This window comes from Ammospiza caudacuta, chromosome 3, assembly GCF_027887145.1.
Source record: "Ammospiza caudacuta isolate bAmmCau1 chromosome 3, bAmmCau1.pri, whole genome shotgun sequence".
Classification (NCBI taxonomy): Eukaryota; Metazoa; Chordata; class Aves; order Passeriformes; family Passerellidae; genus Ammospiza; species Ammospiza caudacuta.
Genome location: NC_080595.1, coordinates 96669416 through 96696796, shown reverse-complemented (window position 1 = coordinate 96696796; position 27381 = coordinate 96669416). Strand labels below are relative to the sequence as shown.

The 27381-nt window shown below is 41.0% G+C and overlaps 1 protein-coding gene and 1 long non-coding RNA gene across 2 annotated transcripts; one reads left to right on the top strand and one right to left on the bottom strand.

The window, feature by feature from the left end:
• The first annotated feature begins 549 nt into the window (after positions 1–549).
• IRAK1BP1 (interleukin 1 receptor associated kinase 1 binding protein 1) lies at positions 550–12612 on the top strand. Its single transcript, XM_058801513.1, has 5 exons — positions 550–810; positions 7297–7362; positions 7666–7698; positions 11202–11332; positions 12342–12612. The coding sequence occupies exons 1-5, from the start codon at positions 550–552 to the stop codon at positions 12610–12612; spliced, it is 762 nt and encodes a 253-aa protein (XP_058657496.1).
• A 343-nt stretch (positions 12613–12955) lies between these two features.
• Positions 12956–17199, bottom strand: LOC131555816 (uncharacterized). The gene is made up of 3 exons (XR_009274553.1): positions 17075–17199; positions 15097–15207; positions 12956–13179 (listed from the first exon to the last, which is right to left on the bottom strand). It is a non-coding gene; the product is annotated as an uncharacterized LOC131555816 (long non-coding RNA).
• Between the last annotated feature and the right edge of the window lie 10182 nt (positions 17200–27381).

Genomic DNA, 27381 nt, shown 5'->3' with positions numbered 1-27381 from the left:
GTCTCCATGTTTTGAAATATTAAAAATTCAGCTGGACATGGGCCTAGGCAACCTGCTGTGGCTGACCCTGTTTGGGCCAGGGCCTCTTGTCTGTGCTCAGTCACCACCCTCGGACACTGCCATGGCAGCGTCCCCTCTGCGAGCGGCCGAGGGACTTCCCAGGCAACCAGCGACAGGACAGGAGGACAGAGTCTTATACTGCACCAGGGAGGTTTAGGCTGGACATTAGGAGGAATTTCTTCACAGAAAGGGTGATTATAAATCAGAAGGGAGTATCCAGGGAGATGGGGGAGTCACCCGGGAGGCGTTTTAGGAAAGACTGGACGTGCCAATCAGTGCCATGGTTTAACTGGCATGGTGGTGTCCGGCCATAGGTTGCACTCGGTGATCCCAGACGTCTTTTCCTTCCTTAACGCCGCCGTGAGGACGCCGGTCCCGGCGGGAGCGGGGGCTCCGGGCCCGCGCGGCGGCGCTCGGGAGCGCGCGGGCGCTGTGACGTGGCGCCCCAGGGTTGCCATGGTGCCGTGAGGGGCCGCCATAGCCACGGCCATGGCGCCGCCCGCGCCGCCCCCCTCTCGCGTCTTCGCCGAGCTCGACCTGGCCCCGTCCCCGGAGGGACGCGTGGGGCCTGCGGCGCTGCCCGGGCGGGAGGTGCATGTGAGCGGCAGCGCGGAGCTGAGCGCCCGCCCGGACCGGGCGCGGGTGTCGCTGCGGCTCGGCAGCCGCAAGGAGGCGGCCGTGGCGGCGCGGAGCAGCGTGTCCCGCCGGCTGCAGTACATCGCGCACACCGCCCGCCTGCACGGCATCCCGGTGAGCTCCGCCGCCCGGGGCCCGCTGAGGCGCCGGGGTGTCCCCAGGGGGAAGGCGGGGGGGCAGCAGGCGGGGCTATTCCCGGTCCCGTTCCCGGTGCCGCTCGGCAGCCGGCGGGGTGCGGTGCCGTCCCGCCGGAGCGGCCCTGAGGAGAGGCGCCCGCGGAGGGCCTTGGTGCCGACGGGAAGCAGGGCAGTGACGGGTTTGGAGCTCTCGGAACCTCGGGAACCGCTGGGAGAGCCTGCCTGTCTTTGGAAGGCTGCAGCCATGCCATCCCCAGCGGAAAAGGCGGAATGTCGCTACCCGGGCTTTCCAACATGTTGCTTGTTAAGCATGTGAAAGCCGTCCTGTTCGAGTCGCGCCGTGGTGGAATCGCCGTCCCTGGAGGCACTTTAGGAAAGGCTGGACGTGGCTCTCAGTGCCATGGTCTATTGACATGATGGTGTTCAGTCTAAGGGTTCACTCTATGATACCAGAGGCCTTTTCCAACCTAATTCTGTGATTTCTGGTGTAATACAGCATTCGCCCGTGCAGGCGAGTGAAACTGATAAAGTTGTACACAGCAGCATAACCTGTACCTGTGTGTGTGTCGGAGTAACTGTGATGACCAGAGCTTAGCAGCAAATACATACAGAGATCTTTCCTTCTTTCTTGTTCTACTTAGTAGAGAGGTTTTTAAAACTTGAGATATGATCAAGATAGCTGAAGTCACAGAAGCCCCTTGTGGACCCAGGAAGTTCTTTTACCACAATGAATATTGTAGCGTCTGGAAGCAATTTTGCAACAATGAAAAAAGCATAGACTTACCTTTAAAGCTCTGTCCAAACAGTAAATGCTCCATAAGGGTGATGTTTGTCCTAACAATTGTGCTGATGAATTTTTTGGATTTCACAAAAGCGTTTTGGACAGTGTTCCACACATAGGGCTCTTAAAAACAGAAAAAAACCTTTTATGGAACATGCAGTTGTTTTCAAAAGTTACTTCTTATTGAAGTTCCCTAGGAGGTTTGTGCCTTTTGAGTGTATTCACAGTTAAGCTAGGGGGAAAGGTAGATGATCAGGTTTGCTATGAACACCAGATTATTCAATGGAGTAAAAAGGAATTGTAGAAGGGTTTCCTGATACTGCATGATGGTACAGTGCAAGTCAGAGTTAGTAAATGCAAAGTAGGAGAGTCAGTTACTCAGCCTAAACAGTGATGTGCCACAGTGAAATTGCATGCCCACATTTCAGATGCTGCATGCATTTTAAGATAAGTACTGGCATCAGCTTTCATTCCCAAACAAAATAGGATTTTGTGAGGGCTTTTTTTGAACTGTTGTGCTGTCTCTGTAGTATCTATATAAATTGTTCAGGAGTAAAGAAGGCAGTGAAGAAGACCAGAAGACCACTGTGCCCCCGAAAAAGCTCATATTGCAGCTCTGGGACGAGACAACAAGGGGGTATAGAGGCTGCTTTAGGCCAGATATTGATCATGGCTGGGTGCATGTCTGTCACAGGCAGCATTTGTCAAGGCTCCCATTGACATCAGGATGACTTGTTCAAGCAAAACTGCTGCATTTTAGTGAGGGATTGCAGGTTACATGCCTTCAGTGTCTATTAAGTGAATTAACAGGAGTTCAAAGTGGTGGATTTTAAGAGGAATGGGAGAAGACAAAGCAATTCAGCATGCATTCCTTCCTATTAGTAGAGAAAATGTTAACCTTTGTACCCACCACCATGGTGAGCTATCAGATTATGGGAAATTTTTGTCCTGACTGTCATTAAATAGTTCTTCAGAGCATGGCTATATTGGAAAAGATAGTTGCAGATATTTCCCCCACAGTGAATCTGAACAACTGACTTCCAGTTTTGACTTGATACTGGTTGAATTGGGACAGCAAGGAGCATCCAACATGTAGTGGCTGGCACACAACAAGAGCAGGCAGGGTGTGAAATAGGTGAGTGTGCTTTAGAGGGGCTGTGTGTACCACTCCAGGCTAGAAAAAAGGATTGCAAGCTGAAGTACGACTTGGACAAACAAATGACTTTATTTGGATTTATAACAGTCAGGTTCAGAAAAGTAATGTAAGCAGGCAGGCAGGGTGGAGAGTGGGCTGTTTTTACAATGTGAGAGTATTTGGTGTCTTATTATAGTTACAATAATTTCACAGTAATCTTTTTCTCTTTCGAAGATGCTGTGTGTTGGAGAATGGAAATGTTCTTTCCACTTAGTTGAGAGACTGTGAAATGCTGCTTGAGTTGTGGGTTTCTCAGTGTTAGCAAAGTGTTAGCTCTAGGGAACTCTGAGAAAAACAACATGAAGTTATTTTTTTTTCAGAGTAGTTCCCCACGGTATAATTTTTAGTGCTTTGTTTCATCCAGTTTTAAATCACTCTACTGCTGGAGCTTTTATTTGCCTTGCAGCTTTTCCACTAACAACTCTCACTGCTGGCAATTTGTTCTTTAACTGCGTTTGATAACTTCACTTGCAGCTAATACCATTCTAGGCAACTGTAAAATTAATGTCTCTTCACAGTCTCCATATGGTTCTAGTTGTTGCAAGCTTATCTAAGGCCTCTTTAGAAATCATCTAACTATGCTATATATTTATTTTAATTAATGCACAGCACAATTTTCTTAACCCTTATTGTTGCTATAGTAGGAAGCCTGTGAGATGGGAAGTGCATAACCTTTGCAGCAGCAGGAGCTTGCATTAGCAGCTTCTCACGAGGCCTGGGGGCAGCACCTGATTTCCATATACATTTGCACAGGATTTTAATCAGAAATAGATGCACATAGTGGCATTTATTTATAGAGTGCTGTAAGTATATGCAGCACTTCAGAGCACAGAATGTGGTTTCCCCATTGATTTTACTTTCCCTGCAGCCTTCAAAGCAATCTCCCTTAATCAACCCAGCTGCTCAAAAGTAACATTTTCTTCTCTTTCTCTGGAAGCAAACAGATTTTATATTTGCCAGCTATGATTTATTTGAGGAGTGGTGTGGAGATGACACTTGTTTTCTTTAATGGCTATATCTAACTGTTGGCATTGGCACCATGTTTAAAATAACAGTGATAATATTTGTTGTACCTGTCAGAGTGTTGTAGAACAAAACAAACCATCTAGCAAAAATATATCTGGTAGGCTCTGTGTTAGAGATTGTCTGAACTGGGATACCTCCCTTGGATTTATGTGCAATATTCTTCATATTTCAAAACTTACTCAGGAGTCACAGTTATGGATGAACATCCATACAGTCAGTTTAAAAAGGTTTTAAAGTTTGCTGACTTAGTTGCAAAGTCTTCCAATGACAATATATCCCTGACTGAAGGTAAAAACTTGTGTAAGGCATTGTCTTCTTTATATTACTACATATTTAAAGAAATATCTCCAGAGTACCCTGCATTTGCTGAGTATAAATCTGCTTTATGTCTTTCTTGTAATAACTGTTACATATACTTTTGTTATTTCTTCTTTAAGCAGCAGAAACTTTTTCACTATGGGTTTTGGGTTGTCATTCTGTCATCTCATGCCAAATAGACCAGACAGAGTGTGGGGATGAGAGGCTGGAGCACAGCTACCCAATCCCAGAAGGTGCTCAGCATCCTTAACCATCTGGAGACACTGTGATGACTGGCAGGAGACAGCAGCGTACATCAGGGCTCTCAGTAGCCATTTCCATAGTGCCAAGAACAAAAATGCCGTGATCACATGGAAGAAGCTGACTCTTTTGACTGTTCAGATATCCTTCTTTTTGATAATGTAAAGTTGTACTGGACATATCAGTTCAAATGTACAATTGGATTTTAAGAGACATTTTCAAGTGTCTGTAGATATTTTTTATTTACAGTTACACATATCAGCATACATTACCCAACAGGCTTTAGCATACATTCCTAACTCTAAGTGCTTTCCCTTGCTCAGTCTTGGCTTGTGTATCATAAAAAGTCTCATGGTTTCATTAAGTCATTAGCCAGAGCAGAACATAAGTTTATGTGCAGATGGGCTGTTCTCTTAGTGTATTGTTGCATACTTGTCTCCTTGAAGTATGCTTTTGCTAACTTACCCATTATTTTTTTTCCTGTTCTCTTCTGGGGAAAAGATCAGTCATTCCTATAGCCTGCCAGTGTCATGAGGGTGAACACAGTGGTCCTGTGACTAAGACATTGTTCAGAAGTAGCAGATAGGAGGAAGGACTATAAAAGGTTGTGTTCAGTTGAAAAGAGTGAAAATATAAAGCAAAGCAATTTCTAGACTTGATATGTTCAATGGGATATCGACTGTCTTTTTCATTTTTGTTTATTTTAGAGTGCCTGGAGCAGTGATGTGATGCCACATAAAAAATTGGCTTTATAAGCAGAATTCACAAGTGTGATTCTGTTAAGAGTTGTTCAATGGCTTCTGGGGTGATTGAAATACCGATATTGTTATATTGGTTTAATTATTTTTTGTGATTCTTGGCCCACAGATTTAGAAAATATAGAAAGTTATTCCAGATGTCCAGAATACTTGAGGTGCAGCTTTCCCTAAGTCACAGTGAAAAGTATTTCTTCTGGGGCCATTCAATCAAACTGGTATTTCCTCAGCCAAAATATGAATAGTAGACATAAACAGTAGGGAAGAAAAATTTTATCTTTTGAAGTAGTCTCAGTCTTGATTGCAATTTCAAATTCTGTTGTCTCCTACCTGTCTTTTCCATATCTTTGTGTGAACACAGTCACAAACAGAAGCGAAGTATCTAACAGAAAATGTATCACAGAAGGCCACCTTGTTATGACTTCAGCAATTATTTCATCCATTTATCTTCAGTAGCACATACAGCTACTGTCACATTTGGTGGGATTAAAATTAGCTGTGAAGGAAATTTTGTAATACGTGGTGCAGAATGATCTTTCACTCCATAGTATTGATCTTGCCATAGCGCCTGGTGCCGCGGGATGGCAGTGTCCTTAAATACACAGGAACCTTGGGAGGGCACAGCCAGATTCTAAGGCTTGGATCTGCTCAGCAGGAAGGAGAACCTCTTTTAAAAAGGATTAAGGAGAGGGGACAGGGGAAAACAAATGCATTTTTCCTATGTTCACAGTTGTGTTACAGCACAGCTATTTCTGTAAGGTACGAGTTGTAGTAGTTTGTTTTTTCTGTGGTAATTTCTATAAGATACATGAAACCTCTGGGGAAAAATATTTCTTGGCAATTGTAATTGAATTCTAACACAAATAGTAAGATTTACCCCATCCTGTAAATTAAATGAGCTGTTGGTGCTAGACTGTCTTGATCACTCTAGCAAACCCCAGCCAAATTAAAGAAAAAATACAGCTTTTATGGACTACTGGCCCTTGCTAATCCTTGCCCTTACTAGAAGAGACTTTCTGAAAATATCTAAAAATAGGACTGCTGTGCTTAAATTTGAGCACTACCAATCAATCATGATACAAATTTTGAAATTTCAGTTTTTTGTAGACTTTTATTCAATGGTAATAAAACCATATAATATTTTAAAAGGAAAATGCTTCTCATAGTTAATATCATTTGCATAGACTTATGCATGCATGCATGCTACATGATAAACTTGAAGACTTGAGCATCTGTAGGAAATACTCTGACACAAAGCATCTTGAATGTCAACATTGAAGAAAATATTTCCTATGCAAATAAATCTAGTAAATAAAACTTCTTTAGTGACTGGAAGGCTGGGTATTTGCTTTACTGCACTTCATAGGTGTTACATGCAAAGTTGCAATTAAACTGTAGGCTGTGCTTTTTTTGCTATGTTAGAGTAATTTCACAATAAATTGTTTGTTCAAACTGTTTGCTGCAGAGCAAAGTGGGTGAAAGATATGTGACTGTTAGACCAGTAGCAAGCTGGTCAAATATTCACATGTAACTGCAGTTATTCTGTATCTTCCTGAGTTCAGTACCTTATTTATGTGTCCTACAGGATTTGCTAGTGCTCTGTGCAGCCATTATGTTGACCAGTGGAGCTGCTGTTGATGGCAAGGCATCACTGGTGGAACGGCCTTTTTCAAGGGTTACCATTATGCCAGAATAATAGCTGTTCAATCTTTGTTCATATCACCTTGCTACAAGCTGCTGCTGCTGCTAAAATATCTTAAAATAGGGGCCTAAAAAGCACTTCTCACATACTAACTTTCTAAAAGCAAATGAAGCTTCTAGATTTCTTGTACCAGGTGAATTTACAGTTACACACTAATACACACAGCTTCTACCTAGCAGCTACTTTTATGACCTAATTGTTCTCTTCAGGGGAATAGCAGCAAAATCCCATTATAGAGCTACTGTATAATTGATTTAGAATAATTTAAGAAATGTTTAACATCCAGCTAGTTTTTAAGTGAAGATATTTGCATGGAAAATTCAAAATTTCTGTTTCAAAGTCATGAGTAATATATCAAAACAGTTCAGCTTTTATAGGACACAATGTAAATACAGCAGATCCTTAATTTCTGTCTTTTAAGGTTGTATTCCTCTACTTTGTTTTAGGAAGAAAATATGACTGTAACAGAAGATTTTAGTAGAGTAGAAAATACTTACCAAATGGAAGCAGAGGTATGTATTCAACCTAACCAAAAATAAAAAATAAAATTAAAAAGTAAGTGTGTCAAGGACCTATAAAAATTTGCAGACTATCTTTACTCAGACCAAGGAACATAATGGCAGCATAGTCCAAAAAAACTATTTAAGGACTGCAATTTATAGCAGAGTTCAGCTGCAGTCTTCTGTTGTGCTGAACTTGTTTTCTTCTCAGATGAATGTGTGCTTTTTAAATGTTACCTGATGCTACAGTCTGGCATATGTGGTTCTGGGGCAGTGTGAGCAAACCAACAATTCTGAACTTTCCTTCACCTATAGCCCTTCCTGCCCTCTGCTTCTTGCAAGGAGTTGGTGAGTTCAGAAAGCTGCCCCAGTTAATAACCTTTTTTTTCCCCAGCTCAGCTTTTTTTTTTTTTTTTTTTTTCATTATTTTAGCTCCTTGAACTGGGAGCAAATGCAAGATCTGCTTAGGCCACAGTTGCAGAGCACCTGGATTTTGGTCTGTTCTGTACAACTCTGCCATCAGCTTGCTCTAAGTAAAGCAAAGGTAATTGTTTCCTGGGTAATTGGCTCAGAATTTTGTAGGTAAAAAGTGCTCTGTGAAATGCAGATATTATGGGAATAATCCCATTTACTTCAGTATCTGCTAAGGGAAGTATGTATTTGCACATTCATGCCATAGTAGGAAATAAATGCTGTGCTTGAAACATTCACTGAGGGAAATTGTGTGTTTAGCTAATGTATTTTTTAGACCATAAAACTTTAATCACTACCCAGCAAGTTTAGAGATCCTTACAAAGTAAACCTGGAAGCCTGCAATAAAATGATAGCTGGTTTATAGAGCTGTGGTTTAGAGTCCTCTTAAACAAGTTCAGCCTCCTTAGTTTGCTTGCTTTAAGGCATATTCTTATCTAAATAACACCAATAAATACAGAAATGATTGAGAATTTGGAGAATAAAAGTTGGATTTTAAAATGAGTCTTAAGATACTTAAATGGTGTGCATTCATGCTCTGAATGACTTCAGCTTCATCATGGAGACATATACTACCCTGAGAGCTTAAATCACCATGTTTTTTAGATGACCTGTACTTAAAAATTAATAAACCCCCTATTATTAATTATTATGTGAATTATTGTTTATGCTACAGACAAGCTTAGACTTACAACTTCAGTCTTAAGTGGTAACTTAACCAATTATCTGTCTTCTGCTATTAGTTTTATGCAGCAAGGATTATATGTGGAAGGCTGATTACTTCGATTTAGTGTTGATTTGTAAGCAGCTTGGACCAGCTGTAATTGCTGTTGCAAAGTTGTGTGGTTGCCTGGGACCCTGGGGGTTGGGACTGGAAGAACCCATGCACAGTGCTGCTGTTTAGGCTGCCCTGCACACTGAGGTAGCAGTGTGGCCACTCTTAATGCAGAGATCAGTCTCTCCTTGCTTCTCCCTTTATGAATATCCTTGTTTCATTAGTGCAGCTTCATAAACCAGTGAGGGTCCATTGACAAGCCTGTTTGCCTACTTTAGCAACATGAATGAATTTAAAACTCACTTCCACTCACTTCTCTGTTAGAGTTTGCCATTATATCTGTGTTACATGTAAAGTCTTGGACATCCTGTTTTACTTCATTCTGTAAACTCTTCATCATTTGTCTCCTGTAAAGAATTTTTAGAAGACTGAAAAATTCCCAGGCGTGTAGCTATTTAAAAGTATAATGAAGAATTCAAGATATTCTTTCAACTCTAAGGAGATAATTTTAATTCATGCTATAATAAAGGCAAATATTCAGAAGAATGAAGTTGTGTATAAGATCACAAAGCTTTATAATATGTTTATCATAATAGTTCATTTATTGCATGACATTCTCATGGGAGGAAGATTATGTTGGTTTTGTGCATTTCTTAATATGCTTGCCTCCTTATAAACCATAACTTCTTGTCATTTGCAGCCTTTTCCAAACCTGGGAATGTCTCTAATAGTTTTGCATAGCTTCTTGTTACCTTTTAATCTTAATAACTGACAAAGTTAAAACATTTATTTGCATTTTAATGTTGAAGTATTCTCTGTAATTGTAAGTGGACTGTATTAGATGTAGCTCTAAATGAAAATTTTTATCCTAATTTTTTTTAGGAGGGGGAAACAGCAAAATCAGCTGTTGGTCAGTTGTTTTCTGCTTCTGAGGGTACCTGATCAAGTGCTTTTTTTTGAACAGTAAAGTTCCTGAGTGCCCAGAAGTGCCCCAATCTGAGCAATTCATCTCCTGCTTAAGACCCATAGTTCTTTTGTTTCATCACTTTTTTTGTTTCATCCCCTAGAAGGAACAAATCTTGTAAATGCTGATGGCAATCTGGAAAACACTATGACAGTCCTCATAGTGAGACTTTACACAAAATACAGCTATGACAGTTTCCTGGCAAAACATCACGGGGGATGTGTGCTTTTTATATGTATGGCAAGAACTCCCACTGGAGAAAAAAATGTAGGTGTAGCCTCATCTTCAGTCTCTGTTCAATTGACACTGCACCTTTCAGAGCCACTGAACCAGTGCAAGGATCCAAGCCAGGATAAGGTTCAGGTACTACACCAAAAGGCTGTCAAGGGTAACAAGATGGGAGCATTAATTACTTTTTACCTTACTGTGCATATGAAGTAGCTCCCTCCTCCCTCACTGAGAGGCTCAGCTTCTTTGAATTATCTCATTGTGCACAAGGTAAATAAATCTCTGGTATGCGCACAGGAAGGTGCTGCAGTGCTGCTGATGTGCTGTAACTGGGATTTCTGTGTCATATCCCATCACTGGGGTAGAGTGATGCATAGACTGCAGCAGCCATGGGGGCAGCTGTAAATCCCACATGTTGGCAGTAGAATTTTCCTAACTGCACTGTTTTTCTTCCACTCCTGTGGAAGCTGTATTAATATGCAAAAAGAAGGGAATTGGGAATAATAGAGAAGGTGAACCTGACTCATGGTGGGAGCACTATACTGGAAGTGAAGATGAGGCTTTAGGTTTTTTTTTTTTAAAGTTAGGGATCCAGGGTTTCTGGTTCTGAATGCTGTATCAGCTCAGTGTCATTGCTTCAGCCCTGGCAGCTGTGCTTTGCCACAGAGAAGAGCTGGCTTCTGCCTGGCAAGTTGCTGCCTGGCTGGACTTTGCACCAGGAAAACTGTTGGGCTCTGGATGCAGGGCTGATAGTGATTGCTGCTTCATAGCATTTGGGAAGGACCTCAATTCCTAGTGCATCTTCATTTAATGCTTCTTACAGCCAGAGCCTGTTGGGTGTTTAAATTGTTTTTAATCCAAGTCTGAAGTGCCCAGTTCCTTCTCAGCACTGCGGTGAGTCTGTTCAGACAACACAGGATTTGGAGCCCACTGCAAGGGGAACTGGGCTCAGTCTAGCTTAATCTCATAGCTGAGGTTTCTTTAATCTAATGGTTGGAATGAAAATGTATTTTTCCTTCATGCACAGTGTTTTCCACATAATTTTGTATGAGCTTCTGCATAATTAACATCCAGCAATCTAAGAAGGGACGAACCAGGATGCATCTAGTCATGTGTACCATAGCACATTCATTCTTCAGATTGTTTGCATACCAAGAATTCTGCATTTCCTCTGGAAGGGATTTCTTAATCCTCAGTTTTAAGCTATTTAAGAACTTCTTTCTGTTGCAAACAATGCTAGTTTCTAGGGCTATATTAAAGTATCATAAGTTCATAAATGTTGGAGTTGTGTATGGCACTAGTGTGTTTAGTTACCTTGTAGATGTCTGGTCTTACACTGATTTAAATGAAAGTGTTGAGTCATAGTGGAAAATGAAAATATTACTCATGTGATGTCTGTTCACTCACTCCCAGGTCTGTATCATATTCAGTGATTTTGGAAAAATGCAGAATGTTTGCAATCTACTTATTGAAAAGTTAGGAACCTCTGTTACCATCAATCCACCTCATTTCTACCATACACCAGAAGCCATAGACTCACTTCGGTAAGTTCTCTCATGTGCCAAAAGTCTTACAGCCTTAGTTAATATGAATACATAATTTATGCTGTTTGCAATGGGAGCAAGTAGTTTCCTTCACACCTATGAATATTTATGTTAGAGATTTCAGTATTTAATATAACTTAAAAGTTAATGTTGTTCAGCCTAGAAGGTAGAATTTGTTCTTGTCCCTGTGCAAAAGCAGAATGTAATAAAAGTTATTTTCTCACTGATTTCCACTGGAGTATAATCTGCTGGGAATCTTAGATCAACAGAATTTGTCTCTGATTACATCATCATGTGTAGATTTCATTTGTATTCATTCATGAGGGTGCAAGTGTGTTATCAGGTGTTGATAATTTTAAGTACCTTCGCCAATTCCCATTACTGTTAGCTGACATATCTGGAAAGAACCATGTGTGGCACTTCTCAGCATCAAAATATGCTGCCCTGAAGCTCACAATCTTGATCTGTTTTAAGCATTGACTGTTCAGTCCAGGCTTCTCTCACTAAATGGGAGGGACAGAAGGAAGTTTAGTCTTGGTTGGGGTTTTGCCTCTTGTAAGAAAAGAACTGCCTGGTCCAAGCAGCAGGCTTAATTAGCTGCTGTTAAAGGTTCCAGAGATGCCAAAAGTGAATGCCAGAGGTATCTACAGGAGATGAGGAAATATGGCCAGTGACTTTAAGCAGGTGCTAATATACCTTGCCGCTGAGCCACCGAAATGCCTGGAGCAAGGGTTGAACTCTTGCTCGACTCGGCGTGGATGCCTGCAGCATGCAGGTGTTAGAAATGCTTGATGTCATCAGAATTAGTGAGGATGCTGACATTTCCTCCGCACACGGTCCCCTCAATACCCAAGCTGTGGCTCAGAAGCTGGGGGAAAGTGATGTAGGTGATGTGCCTTAGCATCTCTGCAGTTACAAAACCTGCGACACTAAAAACAAAAAGCTTGGCAGGAGCACCGGTACATCAGTTGATCCTGCTTGTTATTGTGCTGCTGCTTCCACCTCTCAGCCGCCAAGTGTGCGTCACTGCCGTGGGAAACACGCGCCGCAAGGCCCAGGAAGTCTGTCAGCTCTTTGGCCAGGCATTGGGAAAGCCTTTATTGATAAAAGAAGAGGAAACCAAAGAATGGGGAGGCCACATAGACAGTCACCTGTCACTCTCTGCTGATTCACAGACTCTGCAGGAAAAAATCCAAAATGCTACTGCTTATGCATCTTGTAGAGTGTTTGCTGTGTTTGAGATAAAGGGAAAAGAAAACAGAAGAAGCAAATTGCCCTAGAAACCTTCAAATCCTACACATCTTAATAAAATTTTTATGCTTACTTGTGATTTTTGATGGTTTTTTACTTCACTCTTGTGGTAAGTCTATCCCCTAAAATTAAGGTTACAGTTAATTCTTGAAGTACAGTTCACAACTGCTTTTTTTTTTTCCTGGCCCTTGTAAAACAGCAAGATATTTGATGTGCCAAACATTTGGCACACCTGGCTGAAACTGTGCTATATCTGAAACTATGTATACCTTTCCTCCCAAAACTGGAAGGAAGTTAATCCCCATTGATAAGTCATGACAAACTGAGCATGCATTGTGTTCACTTCTGACAAAAGTGAGTGTCCAACATAAAGCCTGCTTAGGAATGTTTTATTTCATCATAGGAAAAAAATATACATTTTATCCTGGTGTCTGTTTGCTCAATTTTCAAAAGGACATCTGTTATCTGGATGTACATTACATGTACAGACACTGAAGTACTCAGTCATGAGGGTAGAGTTTTTTCAGCCATGGCTGCATAATATATTTTGATCCATCATATCCACTGAAGTAGGTTTCCATATCAGGGTGATACACCTGAGAAAAAAATATTTCAAGTTGAAGAAGCATTAGAAATGGGCAATAAATATAAACTGATACTTAAATGAAGTATTGAAATTACTACATTGTTTGAAAAGTCCTGATGAGTTTTATGTACATAGAGGTACTTTCAATGGCATTTTCTGTGTACCGTAACTGAATTTCTGTCATCAGAATAGCAACTCTCTCCAAGTACTTTACAAATGTTGAACAGATCTCATGAGATGTTACAAGCTAGATTTACACCAGCATTAGTGTTTAAAATCAGCACTGTTTCTTACTGAAGTAGTTCCCACTTGTGTTGCTCTAACTTGTGAACCTCTAACATTTGTTAGAGGTATTTGGTATTTCTTTTAGCTGGATCAGTTATCTAATCCAATGAGGCAGCGAGAACAGTAAAGAAGCGGTGGGGGAAATGGTGAAGACAGACCCAGGTGATGACCTTAGGTCCAATATGAAGATGCAAACCCACCAGGGACAATCCCAGCCTTGTCTTGGTGCAGGAAGCCCACAGTGAGTGGCTCAGAACTGTCAGCTGGGAAAGGGTCATAACAAGTCTAAGCATTTTCTGATCTCTCAACTCTTCAAGAAATTAATGTGCCTATCAGGCTGTACAAAAGGCTGAGTGAGGGCAATCCACAGACCTTTTGAACCTGAGGCATGACTCACCATCTGTTAATAATCTCAGCTAGACAACTTTGAAATACCTGGTTTTTGTGAGCTTGTTACCAATAGTTTCTCCAATAATCTTCGTGGAGAATTAACCTGCCACGTGGGTGAATAAAGCAATTTAATACCGTAAAAGCTAATTCCACAAGGTAAATATTTAAGATGAACTATCTGTTTCTCCTGATGGAATGCAAAGGAAACTGAAGGTAGCCAGCTAACTGGCATAGTGGAAGGTACATTTTTAGACAGTGTGGGCAGAATACAGTTTTAAATATTTATGATACTCATCTGGAACAGCATAGTTTCTGCTCCTAAATTCAGGCATGTTGGCATATTCTATATTACAATTGGTGACTAAACCAGAATGGTCTGAACTAAGGCTTCTCCCAAATAAAAGAGATGATAGTGTCACACTGTGCTTGAGAGGGGTCCTTTATGTGCAGCAGCACAGTTTTGAGACAGAGCATGGAGAGCCTTCAGGCCAGTCTGATTTACACAATTCCTTTGGGAGGTTTTCCCAAAAGGCAGAGGAATGTGCCAATTTTAATCTGCTCTGTTTGACTAGATCAGGTGTCTTCTGTTAAGTGAATGGTTCATCTGCTTGCTGGTTTTTTAAATACAGACCCTGCCACTGTCCACAGAGAAGGCATCCACAGCAGCATAGGGATCCCTTGCAAAAAGCCACCTGTATGTGTCTTGCATGCCTGAAGGCTGTTTTCTGGCTCAGAGTCTCAGACTAGTCTAAAACTCAGGTGTACCTTGCATAAGCCAGGAATCAAAAGCTTCAACCCTGATACACAAAACAGAATATTTGGCTCCCGAAGAATTTTACAGTTAAGAAGGAAGACATTCTTCAGTCTGGGCAGCAGCTGAGCAGGAGCTGTTTGAAATGGAGATTTTTCAGAGTAGAATTGAGAAACCGGCATACTTTACTAGATCCCCAGAAATCACAAAAGCCTGTGCCTGCAACAGCCTATATATCATGGAAATCAAGTTGCTAAAACACTTACAAACCTCAGCAGTTGGATACTTTAAAGTGGGTACTCCCCACTTGAAAGTGAGTTGGGTCATTTTTCAGCTTCAAAAACCCATGCTTGAAAGTACAGCAGTAATTTGTTTATCTGCTTTCTCTATTAGTTTTCACTAGCTTTGCCTCCTAGCTGGTATTTATTAAGCCAAAGGTCAGCCAACTTTTAAACATACAGGATAACAATCAAGTTGCAACTGAATAAAAATAAATACTACCTCTAATCCCATAATAACTGTTATCTCTTCCTCAGAAACATAAGCTGTAGATTTGCCAAATCCATTTGCTTTGTTAATTAGAATTCGATAGTGAGGAGTATCTTTTAGATCCTGTAAAAATAGAAAGAAAATAAATAGCCTCAAAGAGAGATGATGACTAAAGATTACCTATTATAATCAGTGAACTTTGAGTGGGCTTACAGAACCTAAATCCCCTTGAGATACATGTGTGTATATATATATATATGTGTGTGTGTGTGTGTGTGAGTATACATATATATATACAGCCAGTTCATTTTTGATTTTACCAATGTCAGAATTAAATATAAAGCAATCAGAACTGCAACACATGAAGTTCTTGGGATATCTGAAACATTTTTTAGGAATCAAGAGTTTAATTAACCTTTTTTTCCCACAGACCTGCAAGAAACAAGATTTACAATATCCTTGCTTTTTTGTACATAGGCCCAATGATGATCTGCTACCACCCTTTTTCCTTCACAAGTGACAATGAAACTCCAAGAGAAGAAGAGACAAGTTCAGAACATAATGCTACCTCCAACAACCACGGTCCCTGGAAAGAGCTAAGGCAGCTTCTTTGTGTGTATATACATGAATCTTCCAACAAAGAAGTACATATGAAAACAAATCCTGGGCCAGGGAATATGGGCCATGATATTCGCTGCTGTCCATAAACATTCCTGCCCAAAGTAACCCACAATCTAAACACAAAAAAGTGATGGATGAATACAGATGGAGTTTATGAAGCAATCAGTATTGATCAATGAACAGGCAGTGGCCTCTGCTCAGTGATTTCATGAAGATCTGGAAGTCAGAGGAAGGCTAGGAAAAGTTGGGCTGAAAACCTGGCCGATGTTTTGAGGGATTTACAAGTACCAAGTTCAGTAAGCTGCAGCCTAAAGGTCAGAAGGCATTTTGCTAAGTGCTTGTGACATGATAGGCAAAGGCAATTAAACCTCAAAACCAGCAAAAGACGCTTGCCATTGCTCTTGAAATTAAAAAACAATAAAAATAAACACAAGGCTGGGACAGCAGAACAGTATAAGGTACATAAAAAGAATCAATGTCTGCTGAGAAATTCTTGGGGGTTCAGCTGGTGATAACAGTACTGAGGGGAGGAAAGAAAGCAAGGATGCAGGTGTTTTAGAAGCCAAAGATGAGGGACAGTTGGATAAAAACTACATCAGGGAAGGAACCAAATGCACAAAATGGGACAATGTCAGTTTCCAGCTGAACATGAATTTTCTGCTATAGGCAAAGATTTTCATGTTTTCCTCATTTTCACTCCTCTGACTTAATAATTAGTGTCTTCCTGCCACTTAAGCAGCATGTCAGTGGCATGCAGAGTATGCAGCACTGCGTTACCAGATTAGCACTGTCAACAAAGGTTTAGCATCAGATTTTCAAATACAAGGACTTAAGCAAAAGAAATTTAAAGGCTTCAAGAATTCTAACAAAAATGTGTTTCTAAATAGATTTACACTCCAAGTAACCAGATCCTCAAAAACATTGCTTTTTCTCTGAAACTGATTAAACACAGAGGATTACTTGCATTTCTTAAGTGCAGTGAAGATTCCACCAATTATGGATAACCAGATAAAAGACTTAACAGCTTCTCAATTTTAGTGACATGGCAGGAGAAATCCATTCAGACATCATAGGTTGACACTGTTATTTCAAATAAAACACTGTGTATAAAAAGTGAGTAGTTATAATTTGAGATATGTCCACTGCCCTGACCAGCAAAGCTTAGCCACTCAGTGGTGTAAAAGCCAAGCTATACTGGGACCACAGTGCAGAAGCAGCAAAGGTACCACTCAGCTGCACAGGTGATGCAGAACTCTGGAGTATTTCCCACTAGGATGGCAGGAAGTTGGTCTGCAACAGTGTTTCTGAGGGTATTTTAACCTGGGTTCTGTGTATATATTAATAACGCAAGAGTTTAGTACATTCAGACCTGTTTCACTGGAGGATATCTGGGTTGTAGTTGTTCTTCTGGAGTGTTAGCTTTTACATCCCATCCAACAATGACTCCTGAGTAGCCAAATCTTCTGTGAATTATTACCTGGCCCACACGGAATTTAATATATTCGGGCTTTGGACTGTGAACATGAGCTGATTCTAATTTAACAAAGAAAGAGACTTATCAAGGATAAAAGTTTGGTCAGCTATATTAAGTATTTTAACAGAAATTATTCTGACTTCTACATGAAGAGAACTGATAATTAGATTAATAAGGGAATTAAAGAAGAACAGGTGCTTTGATTGTTTCCCCCCAGAATATTAATTACTACAATTTACAAAGGAACATCCACTAAGAAACTTTTCTATTTGTATGCATTTGATATTACATAGGGATTTTAACAGAGTTTTAGAAAGCATTAACACGTGTGTGCATTGACAGTTACTTAAGCATTACATACAGTATTTTACAGTGCTGACATGTGGTAACTTATTGTGACATTATTTTTTGCCAGTTTAGGTCACAGAATTCTTCTATTCAGTCTGATTAGGGACTTTTTCCAGGAATAAAGTGGTCAGCTATTTCTTTTTTCTTCCTTCAAAATACATACACTGAGGTATTCAGTAAAATACATACATATAGTTACATCATATTGATACTATTACACAACACAGGGAAGAGGACTTGGATTTTATGTTTACTGTTTTGTTTACTGAATATTATCAATCATGTTTAGAGACATGAAAAAAGGAAAACAGTATGCCATTTACAAATTAAGTAAAAAAATCCACTATAGAAACCTTGTAGACAACATCATAAATAAATTATGAAATTGCAAAAACTTCAATACCTGCAAGATAAGAACGGGGTTTTACTTCATTGGCACCGCTTTTAGCTTTGTTCTCTCCATAGTACCAATTCCTAAAATGTAAAATTAATAACTCAACTTACAAACAAGTTCTTTAGAAGCTGAGTTTTAATAATAATCAGAAGGTTAATTATCCTGAGTGGGATACTGCAAAGCCTTTGATACAAACTTCTTTACAATTTGAAGCCTGCATGAATTTAACATAAAAACACTTTTAAGGAATACACAAGAAAAAGGAATTTGTTCCAACAGGAAAAAAAGAGTATGAATCTCATTTCTATGAATATGTTACTCTACAGTTGCATTAGAATTTTTATATCAGAGGAAACTCACTAATTTTATAGAGGTGAGCAAACACTGCTCTTCAGTGTGATTCTTCAGTATCTTTTGTGAAGTTTTTTAAAATTGGTTTATACTGGTATGGACAAGGTGTCTGGCAATGAGTCCCTGCCTAAGGCTGCAGTAAGTGTAGCTTTTCCTTCTGCACTAGACTGAATTTCATCTGAATGTAAAAGGTGGGCAGCAGGAGATGGACATGTTTAGAAAGGGGAAATGGCTAACATTTTTCATTGCTATAGTGAAAAAGAGAAAAGTGTAAAAAAACAATGAGAATATGGAACATTTCCTTCTGCTGGCAATGTAACAGCAGCAGTCTATGAACAGAGGAGTTTGGGTAACATTCTGCATCCATACCAGCCAGCAAACCATTGATGCCAAAGAACCACAGGTTGGCCTAGTCTCCTTCCTCTTTGATGGTGCCTTTCAGTCCTACTCCCTTCACCCTGCTTGCAGGAAAATGAGAGCAGGTTCCTGTGCAAACAATGTTTTTTACAAAAGTTTTGGTTTAGCTCAAATGTATAGAAAGACTTAAGGCTGACAAGTACCTCTTAACAGAAAGAGGAGTGGGCAAAGTTAAAACAGCAGCTAATATAAGTCTCAAATGACATTATTTTTAGAATAGCAAATTCTTTATAAAATATTCAGAAGACACAGACAATATACACAAAATATATACAAATAATCCAACTATATACAAATAATCAATGTATCATTGCATCTTTTCAGGCTTTATTTTAGATATGCATGGAGCTTTCCATGAAGTTGAGAAGCAATTTATGGTGAACCTTAGAAGAGCACAGTTTTTTATTCCAGTCATAGACCATTCCCCTAGCTTTTGCTGGAAGCAAAACTAAGTCAGAATCCTCCACAGTTCAGAGGACTTGACACCATTGATTATTGTACATGGATCAAGAATAAAGGACATTTGAAGGTCCATACAAAGTAAAACCTTTGGAGTATTTCTACTCCATGAATTAAATCTCACAAATAAGGCTGTCAACAAACTGAAAGAAGTCCATGAAGTCTTCTTAAATTAAAATGGTGTGTATGAATGGATAGAATTTTACTTTTTCTAGACCAATCACTGTTATATGACCAATAATCAAAATTTCACTACTTAGCACACAGATTTTCTGTCTGTGATTCCTAATTCAGATTTTGAACTTGAACTACAATATAGAGCATAAGATATCCATCCAATGCTAAAGCATCTGATGTGGCTAATTGTTCTGCCTTCAGAGTCAGATAAATTTGAGGATAACATGTACAGAATTACTGCATGAGTTACGTTTAGTTTCACATGGAGTTCAGTTTTGATGTTTGTGTAGAAAGTTCCAGATGAGTCTCAGAAGCAAATGAGAGATATTTCCCCTTTGTCACTTATTCCCCCATAGCACACTTTCCTGCTCAGAGCAGACCATGGCTGAAATCTCCTTGGTGCGGACAGTAACACCCTACCTTGTCTTTGAGAGCCACAGCTTTAAACGATCTGCCCACGCATCCAGACTCAAGTAAGATCTTGTTGAGATGCTCCAAGAGGCAATTATCCTTTAGGAGTAAAAATGGTCGTAATGTTGTTTTTAAAACCTTCTCTAGTATTCTTATATAGATTTTTAATATTTAAGCTTTGAAGTTTCACTTCTGTAGCAAAGAGAAAGAAGGGGTCAGTGACGGTGAACAATTTCTCCTCAAGATTAATATCAACACTGAAAATGAATATTCTTTCAGTCATCACTTTTACCAGTAAACCATATGTAAATTTTGGAAAATACCATTTTTCATTGCAAGATTGCTTTCTTCCTGTACTTGGACCATAGGAATTGTTAAATTACATTCTGATTCTGCAGCTTCAACTGTTACTCAAGAATAGAGAGCATGAGATATTTTTTTAATGGTGTACATAATCAAAATACTATTAAAAAAGCCTACAGGTTTTTGCATAAATCTAAATAATAAGTGGTTGACTCATTCCATGAGGCCTGAAAATTATTTCACTCTGGGTCTTTATGCATAAACCAAGCTTAGTTCTCTTTTCATCAGACCAATCTTTTGCTCTTCCTGCTTCATGCACTGGAATTCCACAGATGCACCACACAGTCAGTGCACTGCACAGGCCACATGTACAACTGAGTCTCTCTTTGCATGGTTCATTTTAAGATACCAGTGTTTGCCAATAGACACCACTATCAAAAATTTGGATCTGATGTAATAATCTCCACTTTTTCTTTGGAGATATGTGTGTGGGATTCTGCCAATACACTTCTTAAGTCATAGACGAAATGGCACTCCTTACTTAGCTCTTATCATTGTCCCTGCCTTAGGTAATTTACTGTGAGTGAATTTTGTTGGTTAAGAGTCTGTACTGAGTCATACTATGCAAGAAAATATTTTATAACAGTAAATGTCAGAAGGTGATGGAAAATCAGAACTAATGTTACTTAATCAATCACTTAATTTTCATCTTTTGAAAGGGACATAATCCTTAGTAACGTACGTTGGAATGTCACAAAAAAGAATGAGGTTAAGGCACTCATGCAGATTAATAAGATTTATATGTGAAGAAATCAACAATTGCTGTTTGAATTTTGAAACTAAATACAGTCATATTAAGCCATAAAAATGCCTGAGGTGTGATTTAAATGTTGGTTTTGTATAGGAATAGCCAATGCACCCACACTCCAGCTTTCCAGGACAAAGTGTCATTGGGGATGAGGGAGAGAACTCTCTTACAAATAAACACAGTAGGGAAGGGCAGTCGTACAACCTTCCTGTTATTTGGATGCGCACAGCAGAGTCCGTTCCGTACCACTGAGATATGAAATACTGTGCAGGAAGAGCAAAGAGCAGCATGGAAATCTGCAGAGCTGCAGCTGCATTGATGTGAGGCATTCCAACAGGAAGTTTTGGCAAAGACACTTCACTGCTCCCTGCTCTGAAAAGAGGAAGAGAAAAATTTTAAAAAGAGATAAAATAAGTAGCTGCGAGCTTTGCTAGATGCGTCAAACTTAAAAGTTTCCTTCAGGTTGCTTTGCTGGTTCACAACATTATGTACAATCTGTACTCAGGCATTTTGGCTACAGCTGGAGCACACTTAATTTAGGCCACTTTAACTCTATTAAATTTCATGGTACTTACAAAAGCTAATAGAAGACTAAAGTACACAAGACAGAAAAACCTGCTTTTAAGATTTATACAGGCAACTCTTTTGTCTGTAAACAGAGAGGGGGAAAAAAAACAGAGGAACTGGGAATGTGTATGGTTGTCCAATTTGCAGTAAAAAGCTGCTGTCCGTGAAACAAATTATTTGTGCTGCTTTGTCATCTGATTGAGTGCATTAAACATGTCTGGCATACCAGATTGATGGCCTCAAAAATAATCTGTTTGCATTCAGTGGTAATTGCACATCTGACAGAACTAAGGGGTTTTTCTTTCAGGCTGAAGGCACTTACAGCACTGTACCAGGTTGATAATGTGCCACAGTCCCACCACTAGATTAGAAAAGGATTTGACATCGCCTTCCATTCCCACAGGCACCTGAAACACCATACCAGTGCATATTCATGGCTCTTCCCTCCTTCCCCAAACCATCAAGATATTCACCTTCACCTGAGGACTGTCTTTACATCTGGTAGGCTTTTTCAAATCAGAACTAAGACGTGCTGAAATTTGAGACTTGTGTCTTCTACGCAGGTGTTCTCAGAGTACCCGGTTTACTGCAGCATTCACCCACTCTGTTCTCCAGGAGCAGCTGGTACAGCTCCTGCTCTCTCCTGGAGTGGAATACTCAGCCCACAAGCAGAAGCAATTCACTACAGTTGTATCCGAATTGCTTCTAGATCCTGCTGTCCTAATTTATGTAATATGCAAAATAATTTGGGTTACTGTAATATACACAGCACAGGTGCACATGGGAAGGTATATTTATGAAAACTGCCCAACAAAAGCAGTCGAGATCACAAAGAGGAGGTTCAAAGAATATTGTAAGGAATATGGTAACGTCTTAGTGTGTGATGAAGCCTTACTACAAACTGTATTTTTAACTTCTGCATCATCTGCTTTAGAGCCACCAGTAAAGAAAAAAACGTCTCCTAATCGCCTTTTAGACGTTATCTAAACTTGTAGAGTACTTGTAAAGTACTTGTTTAGCCTTGTGTGGTGTGGGGGGAGGAAGAGTCACGGTTCAGCCAAGTAGCCATGAGCGCCCTGGGGGCTGGACAGGAGCCGGGGGTCGCCGCCGCGCTGCCCTCTGGGGCAGTACAACTTCTGCCGCTGTGCATCTTCCTCCTGTCCCTGAAACCGGCATTTTCAGCAGCCGCATTCCCCAGACAGAAAGGATGCGGTGGCATACATCGAGTTAGCCCGAATCAAAACATTTTTGTGCATATTTGGACGCACCCGAACGCCCGCAAGAAGAGCGCTGTGCCTGCAGCCCCCGAGCGGGGACCGAGCCGCAGCAGCCCCGAGCCGGCAGCGCCCGGGGGGAGCCGCAGCCCCTCTGCTCCTGTCCCGGCTCCCGGTGAGCCCCTCTGCTCCTGTCCCGGCTCCCGGTGAGCTCCCCTGCTCCTGTGCCGGCTCCCGGTGAGCCCCTCTGCTCCTGTCCCGGCTCACGGTGAGCCCCCCTGTTCCTGTCCCTGTTCCTGGTGAGCCCCCCTGCTCCTGTCCTGCTCCCGGTGAGCTCCCCTGCTCCTATCCCGGCTCCCGGTGAGCCCCCCTGCTCCTGTCCTGCTCCTGTCCCGGTTCCCGGCCCCTCACCCGGCCCGGCCCGGCCCGGCTCGGTGCCCACGGGCGGGAGGTGGGGCCGAGCAACAGCGCCCTGAAGGAGCCCGGAGAGGCGAGCGCCGAGCCTGAACCCGGGCCAGGCTCTCAGCCGCGTTGGGAGGTTGCCCCCTGCTCTCGGCTTTCCCCCGCACAAAAAGCTTTCAGGGCAAAAGGATTTCTTAATCTCAAAACGCAACAAACTCCCCCGTGGACTTTACACCCCGACAGTTTTAGAGAGATTAAAATAAAGAAATAAAAAGTTCTAAGTTATTTCTTAAGACTAACTTTAAGACAGTAACATTTCCAACTTCCTTACCTAGGTATTTTTTTCTGTGAATGTGGATGAACAAGTGGCGTGAACCGGTATGAATAGAAGTCCGGTGGTTTTCTCTCATGTGATGTTTATGCAAAATATGTCGTAACCCTGTAGCCCAGCCTCATGTCCTGCCTCTCTCTACGCTGTTGGTACTTCAGAGAGCTCCTGGTGCGGCCCTGGCCCGGCAGTGTCGCGGCTGGATGCCGGCGCAGCTGAAGCAGGAGCGTCCTCAGTGGTTTCCATAGCACGCGTGTCAGCAGCAGGAGCTCCGGGGCTGCCCCTGCTGCAGGGAGTCAAACCCGGCCATGAGCCCCGTCTGTGTCACGGATTGCTGTGGTGTAAATTCAGCTGCAACCAGACTGGCTGATGGCACCCAAATCAGAGTGGGAGCAAACAGAGGAGGCAGACTCAAACTGCAAATGATCCAGAGAGATTGGAGCAATGGGGACATTATAGACAAGAAGAGAGATTCATCAGTGGCAAACGTTGAGCCTTACCAAGAGAAAGGAAATGCTCTAGCCATCGCTTTCTCACAAGAGAAAGGAAATGCTCCAGCCATCACTTCTCACTGAGCACAGCTCTCCAAAGAGCAAGGCTCTGAAAAAAACCAAAAATGTTACCAAGCCATACCTAGTGAACATGTGGGAACTAAGGGCCCAGGCCTAGGATGGAATTTTGTTGATGGATTTAAACCTGTGCAACATGGCAGGAATGCCCAATTGAAAACTCACATGAATACTAGCCTACACTAGAAATTCAAATTCTACCTAAGAAAAATAGTTTTTTAATCATAGAATCATAGATGGTTTGAGTTGGAAGGGACCTTTTCAAGGGCACCTAATCCACCCCTCTGCAATAAGTGGAGACATCTTCAGCTAGATCAGGTTGTTCAGAGCAACCTGTTTGCCTCACAGAGCCCACCCCAAGGAGAACAGACTCGTTGGGGACATCGTGGCTGTGTTTGCATCACCAATCCCAGGCTGCAGTAAATTCTGGGACCTACCAGCTCCCTTGAGCAAAACCTCAGGAGCCATGTAAACACCTGATCCTACCTCAGGGAGGCTCAAGGTTTTAGTGTGACTCAAGCAACTTATTACTACCCAAACATTAAGACATCTTCTTAACACAAAGTAAATCAAATTGCAAGATGATTCTTTTACAAAACAGCTTACTGCCCATGTGCTTGAGCAGAGATCTGCCAGAAAGAAACCAGCCCTGTGTGTTCTGTCATGACGCAGAGGTGGGTAAAGAGGCCATAGCCAGAGGAAAATTACAACTTCATAAATTAGCATGCAAGAAAAAAGAAACAATCCTGACCATAACACAATTTCAGATGATCTGCCCTTTCTTAGGACAATGCTATGTGAATTTTCTAGTAACTTTTCCTAAACAACTTAACCACTGATTTCCTTTGTAAACTTTATTTATCAGAAGTTTGGCACACATTGGTGCACATTTTACAGCCTCAAACATTTTACAAGCATGAAACAGCATAAATGTTTTGAGTTCCAGATATTTAATCTTTCCCCATGTACTTGTGCATGCAGACTAATTGCTGTCAATGAAGGACAGCAACAGTACAGACTGCACATCTACCCAGCTCCTCATGTTGAGATTTTAGCTGGGTAAAAATAGGCAGTGTATTAAGAGGCAATCATTAATTAGGGACTTCTAAGTAGCTCTTTTTTTAAAGCTTTTGACAGCTGTATTCCAATTCTTAGCAGTTCATGGAAGTTTACTCCATCTTCTTTAAGAGTTAAGAGAATTCAACTTTTGAATAAGGTGCTCAAATTTCAGAAAAATAACCCCACTAGATTTCTCTGCTACAGAATACAAATACAGTAATCCTTTCTAATATTTTAATCAGATTCTAACCAGGTTCGCATTTTAAGTTCTGTCTATTTTATTTTGAATATTCTTGTTCAAAGTTGGATTCCAAGATCTGAGACAAAACACAAATTAACAGCTGAGGTTGCCTGGCTCTTGAATGCTAACATTGTTTGAAGTCAATACCTCCAGGAATAGGCTTCTGCAGAAATTTGATGCTGAATGAGTTGATTACCTGCCTCTTGCTTCCTCCTTCTTGAGTTCTTTTTCAGTTGTTTTTTTGTTGTTGTTGTTGTTTTTGTTTGGTTTTTTTGTTTTGTTGTTGTTGTTATTTGTGTATCTATCTAAAGTAAAATGAGAGGCCAACAGACCAAGTTTAGGTAAAATCTTTCCATTTCAGAGACAAAAAAAGGAAGCATGAAGGAAGTTTGTATGGCTGTTACCAGAGTAGGAACATCATTCCCAAATCCTCTACCCTGTCATCCCTTCAGCACTCACACAGATTTCAAAGTATAAGAGAAGATTCATAAATTCTCACTATAGCCCTTTCAAAAAGTAAATTAAGCCTCTTGCAAAGATTTCTTAGCACAATATTTCTCTGAGCTAGAAAATCAACCAGACATTTTGGGCTTTGAGTTTACTGTTAACAGTAGTAAAAGCCACAAATATTTTGCATTATAATTTGTTGTACAGTAACTCAACTTTATGCTATTTAAATTCCAGTCACATTGTCCATTGCTTGCTGGCACTTGCTTTATTTTCACATTTTCTTTCAACTAGCAACATTGATTAATCTTTAAATTTCACTGATTAATCTTTAAATTTCATTGATTAATCTTTCACTTTGCTCATTTATCTTTGGAAAAAGTGACAAACATTTTTTGCAAAGCTCATATTGATGGCTAGAGCAGTGAACACCGGCTTTGGCACAAAAAACTTTTCGCTTTGAAAGCAAAATGGTGAACTTCAACAACCACACAATTCCCTTTGTTTAATGAGCATTATGGTCTGTCCTGGTTAGAGAGGGGGTAGAGTTAGCAGTGTGGGTGTGGCCAAGTTGTTATTCTGCATCACACACTGCATCACCTGGACCTGGACCCAGCAGGAAAAGGCAGGCACCCTTACTGGAAGTTGGCCACTTTTGCCTCTCCTGCTTCAGCAGGAGGGTGACAGCAAAGGACCCACGGACTCCATCCTGGGATACTTTTCTGGGACACGGTGCTGAGGCGAGGCTGTGGCATGGCTCCCATGTGTGGCACTGCAGGGACAGTGATCAGGGACAGCATGAAGCCAGCATCCCAATGGGACATCCTCCCCTGCCCTGGTGCACAGGATCTTTAGAAGCAGCAGCAAATGCACAGAATTGAGCCTGGCAGAGCAACCCCTACTCAGATGACTCAGCTTCCAGGGAGGGTTGTCTATCACTGTTTTCCATTATTTTTGGCTGGGAAATGCTGGCCCTGGGAGCAACCCCACCACACTGCCTTTGTTTCCTGACTGCCACGTGGGCAGCATGCAGGAATGATCATCCTATTGCCTTTGTCTGGAAAAACCACATGGACACAACCACATGTTCACAACCGCCTTTGTTCTTGTTCCTGGTGGTGAATACCTTTCTGTGGGTAAAACACCTTCTCTTTTTGCATTGTACTGTGGGCATCTTATTCCATCATCTCTTGTTTCAGTAAGTTGTTATCTCTTCCCATAATCTTTCCTCTTTTGTCTCTCCTTTACTGGAAGGGGCAGGGGCTGGGGTGTGGCTTGTTTGGCGTTTAATTTCCTGCTGGTGTTAAAATCAGTACATGCTCCAACAGCATTGTCAGGTACCAACATTTCACATCATCTGTTAATACAAAGCAAAGTCTTGATTTCTACACAAAATGAAAGAACTACAGTAGGTTTCCAAAATATACGTGTCACAGAAATGGGAACAGGGATACAATTATATTTTAAGGATTCTGTACAGAGTTACACAGAAAAATATTGTTAGCTATTTTCAAAACAAAGGAAATGTTATTAAGTGCTTAAGACTATTCTCAGCAACAAAACTGAAACCCTGGACCTGGAGTGGCTTACGCTTGGATGAGCACACCACTGATACTGTTGTGCTGCAATACTGGAAGGAAATGCACATTTAACAGAACTATTACCTCCAGGACATAACAGCACCACCAAAGTGTGTCATATTTTCAG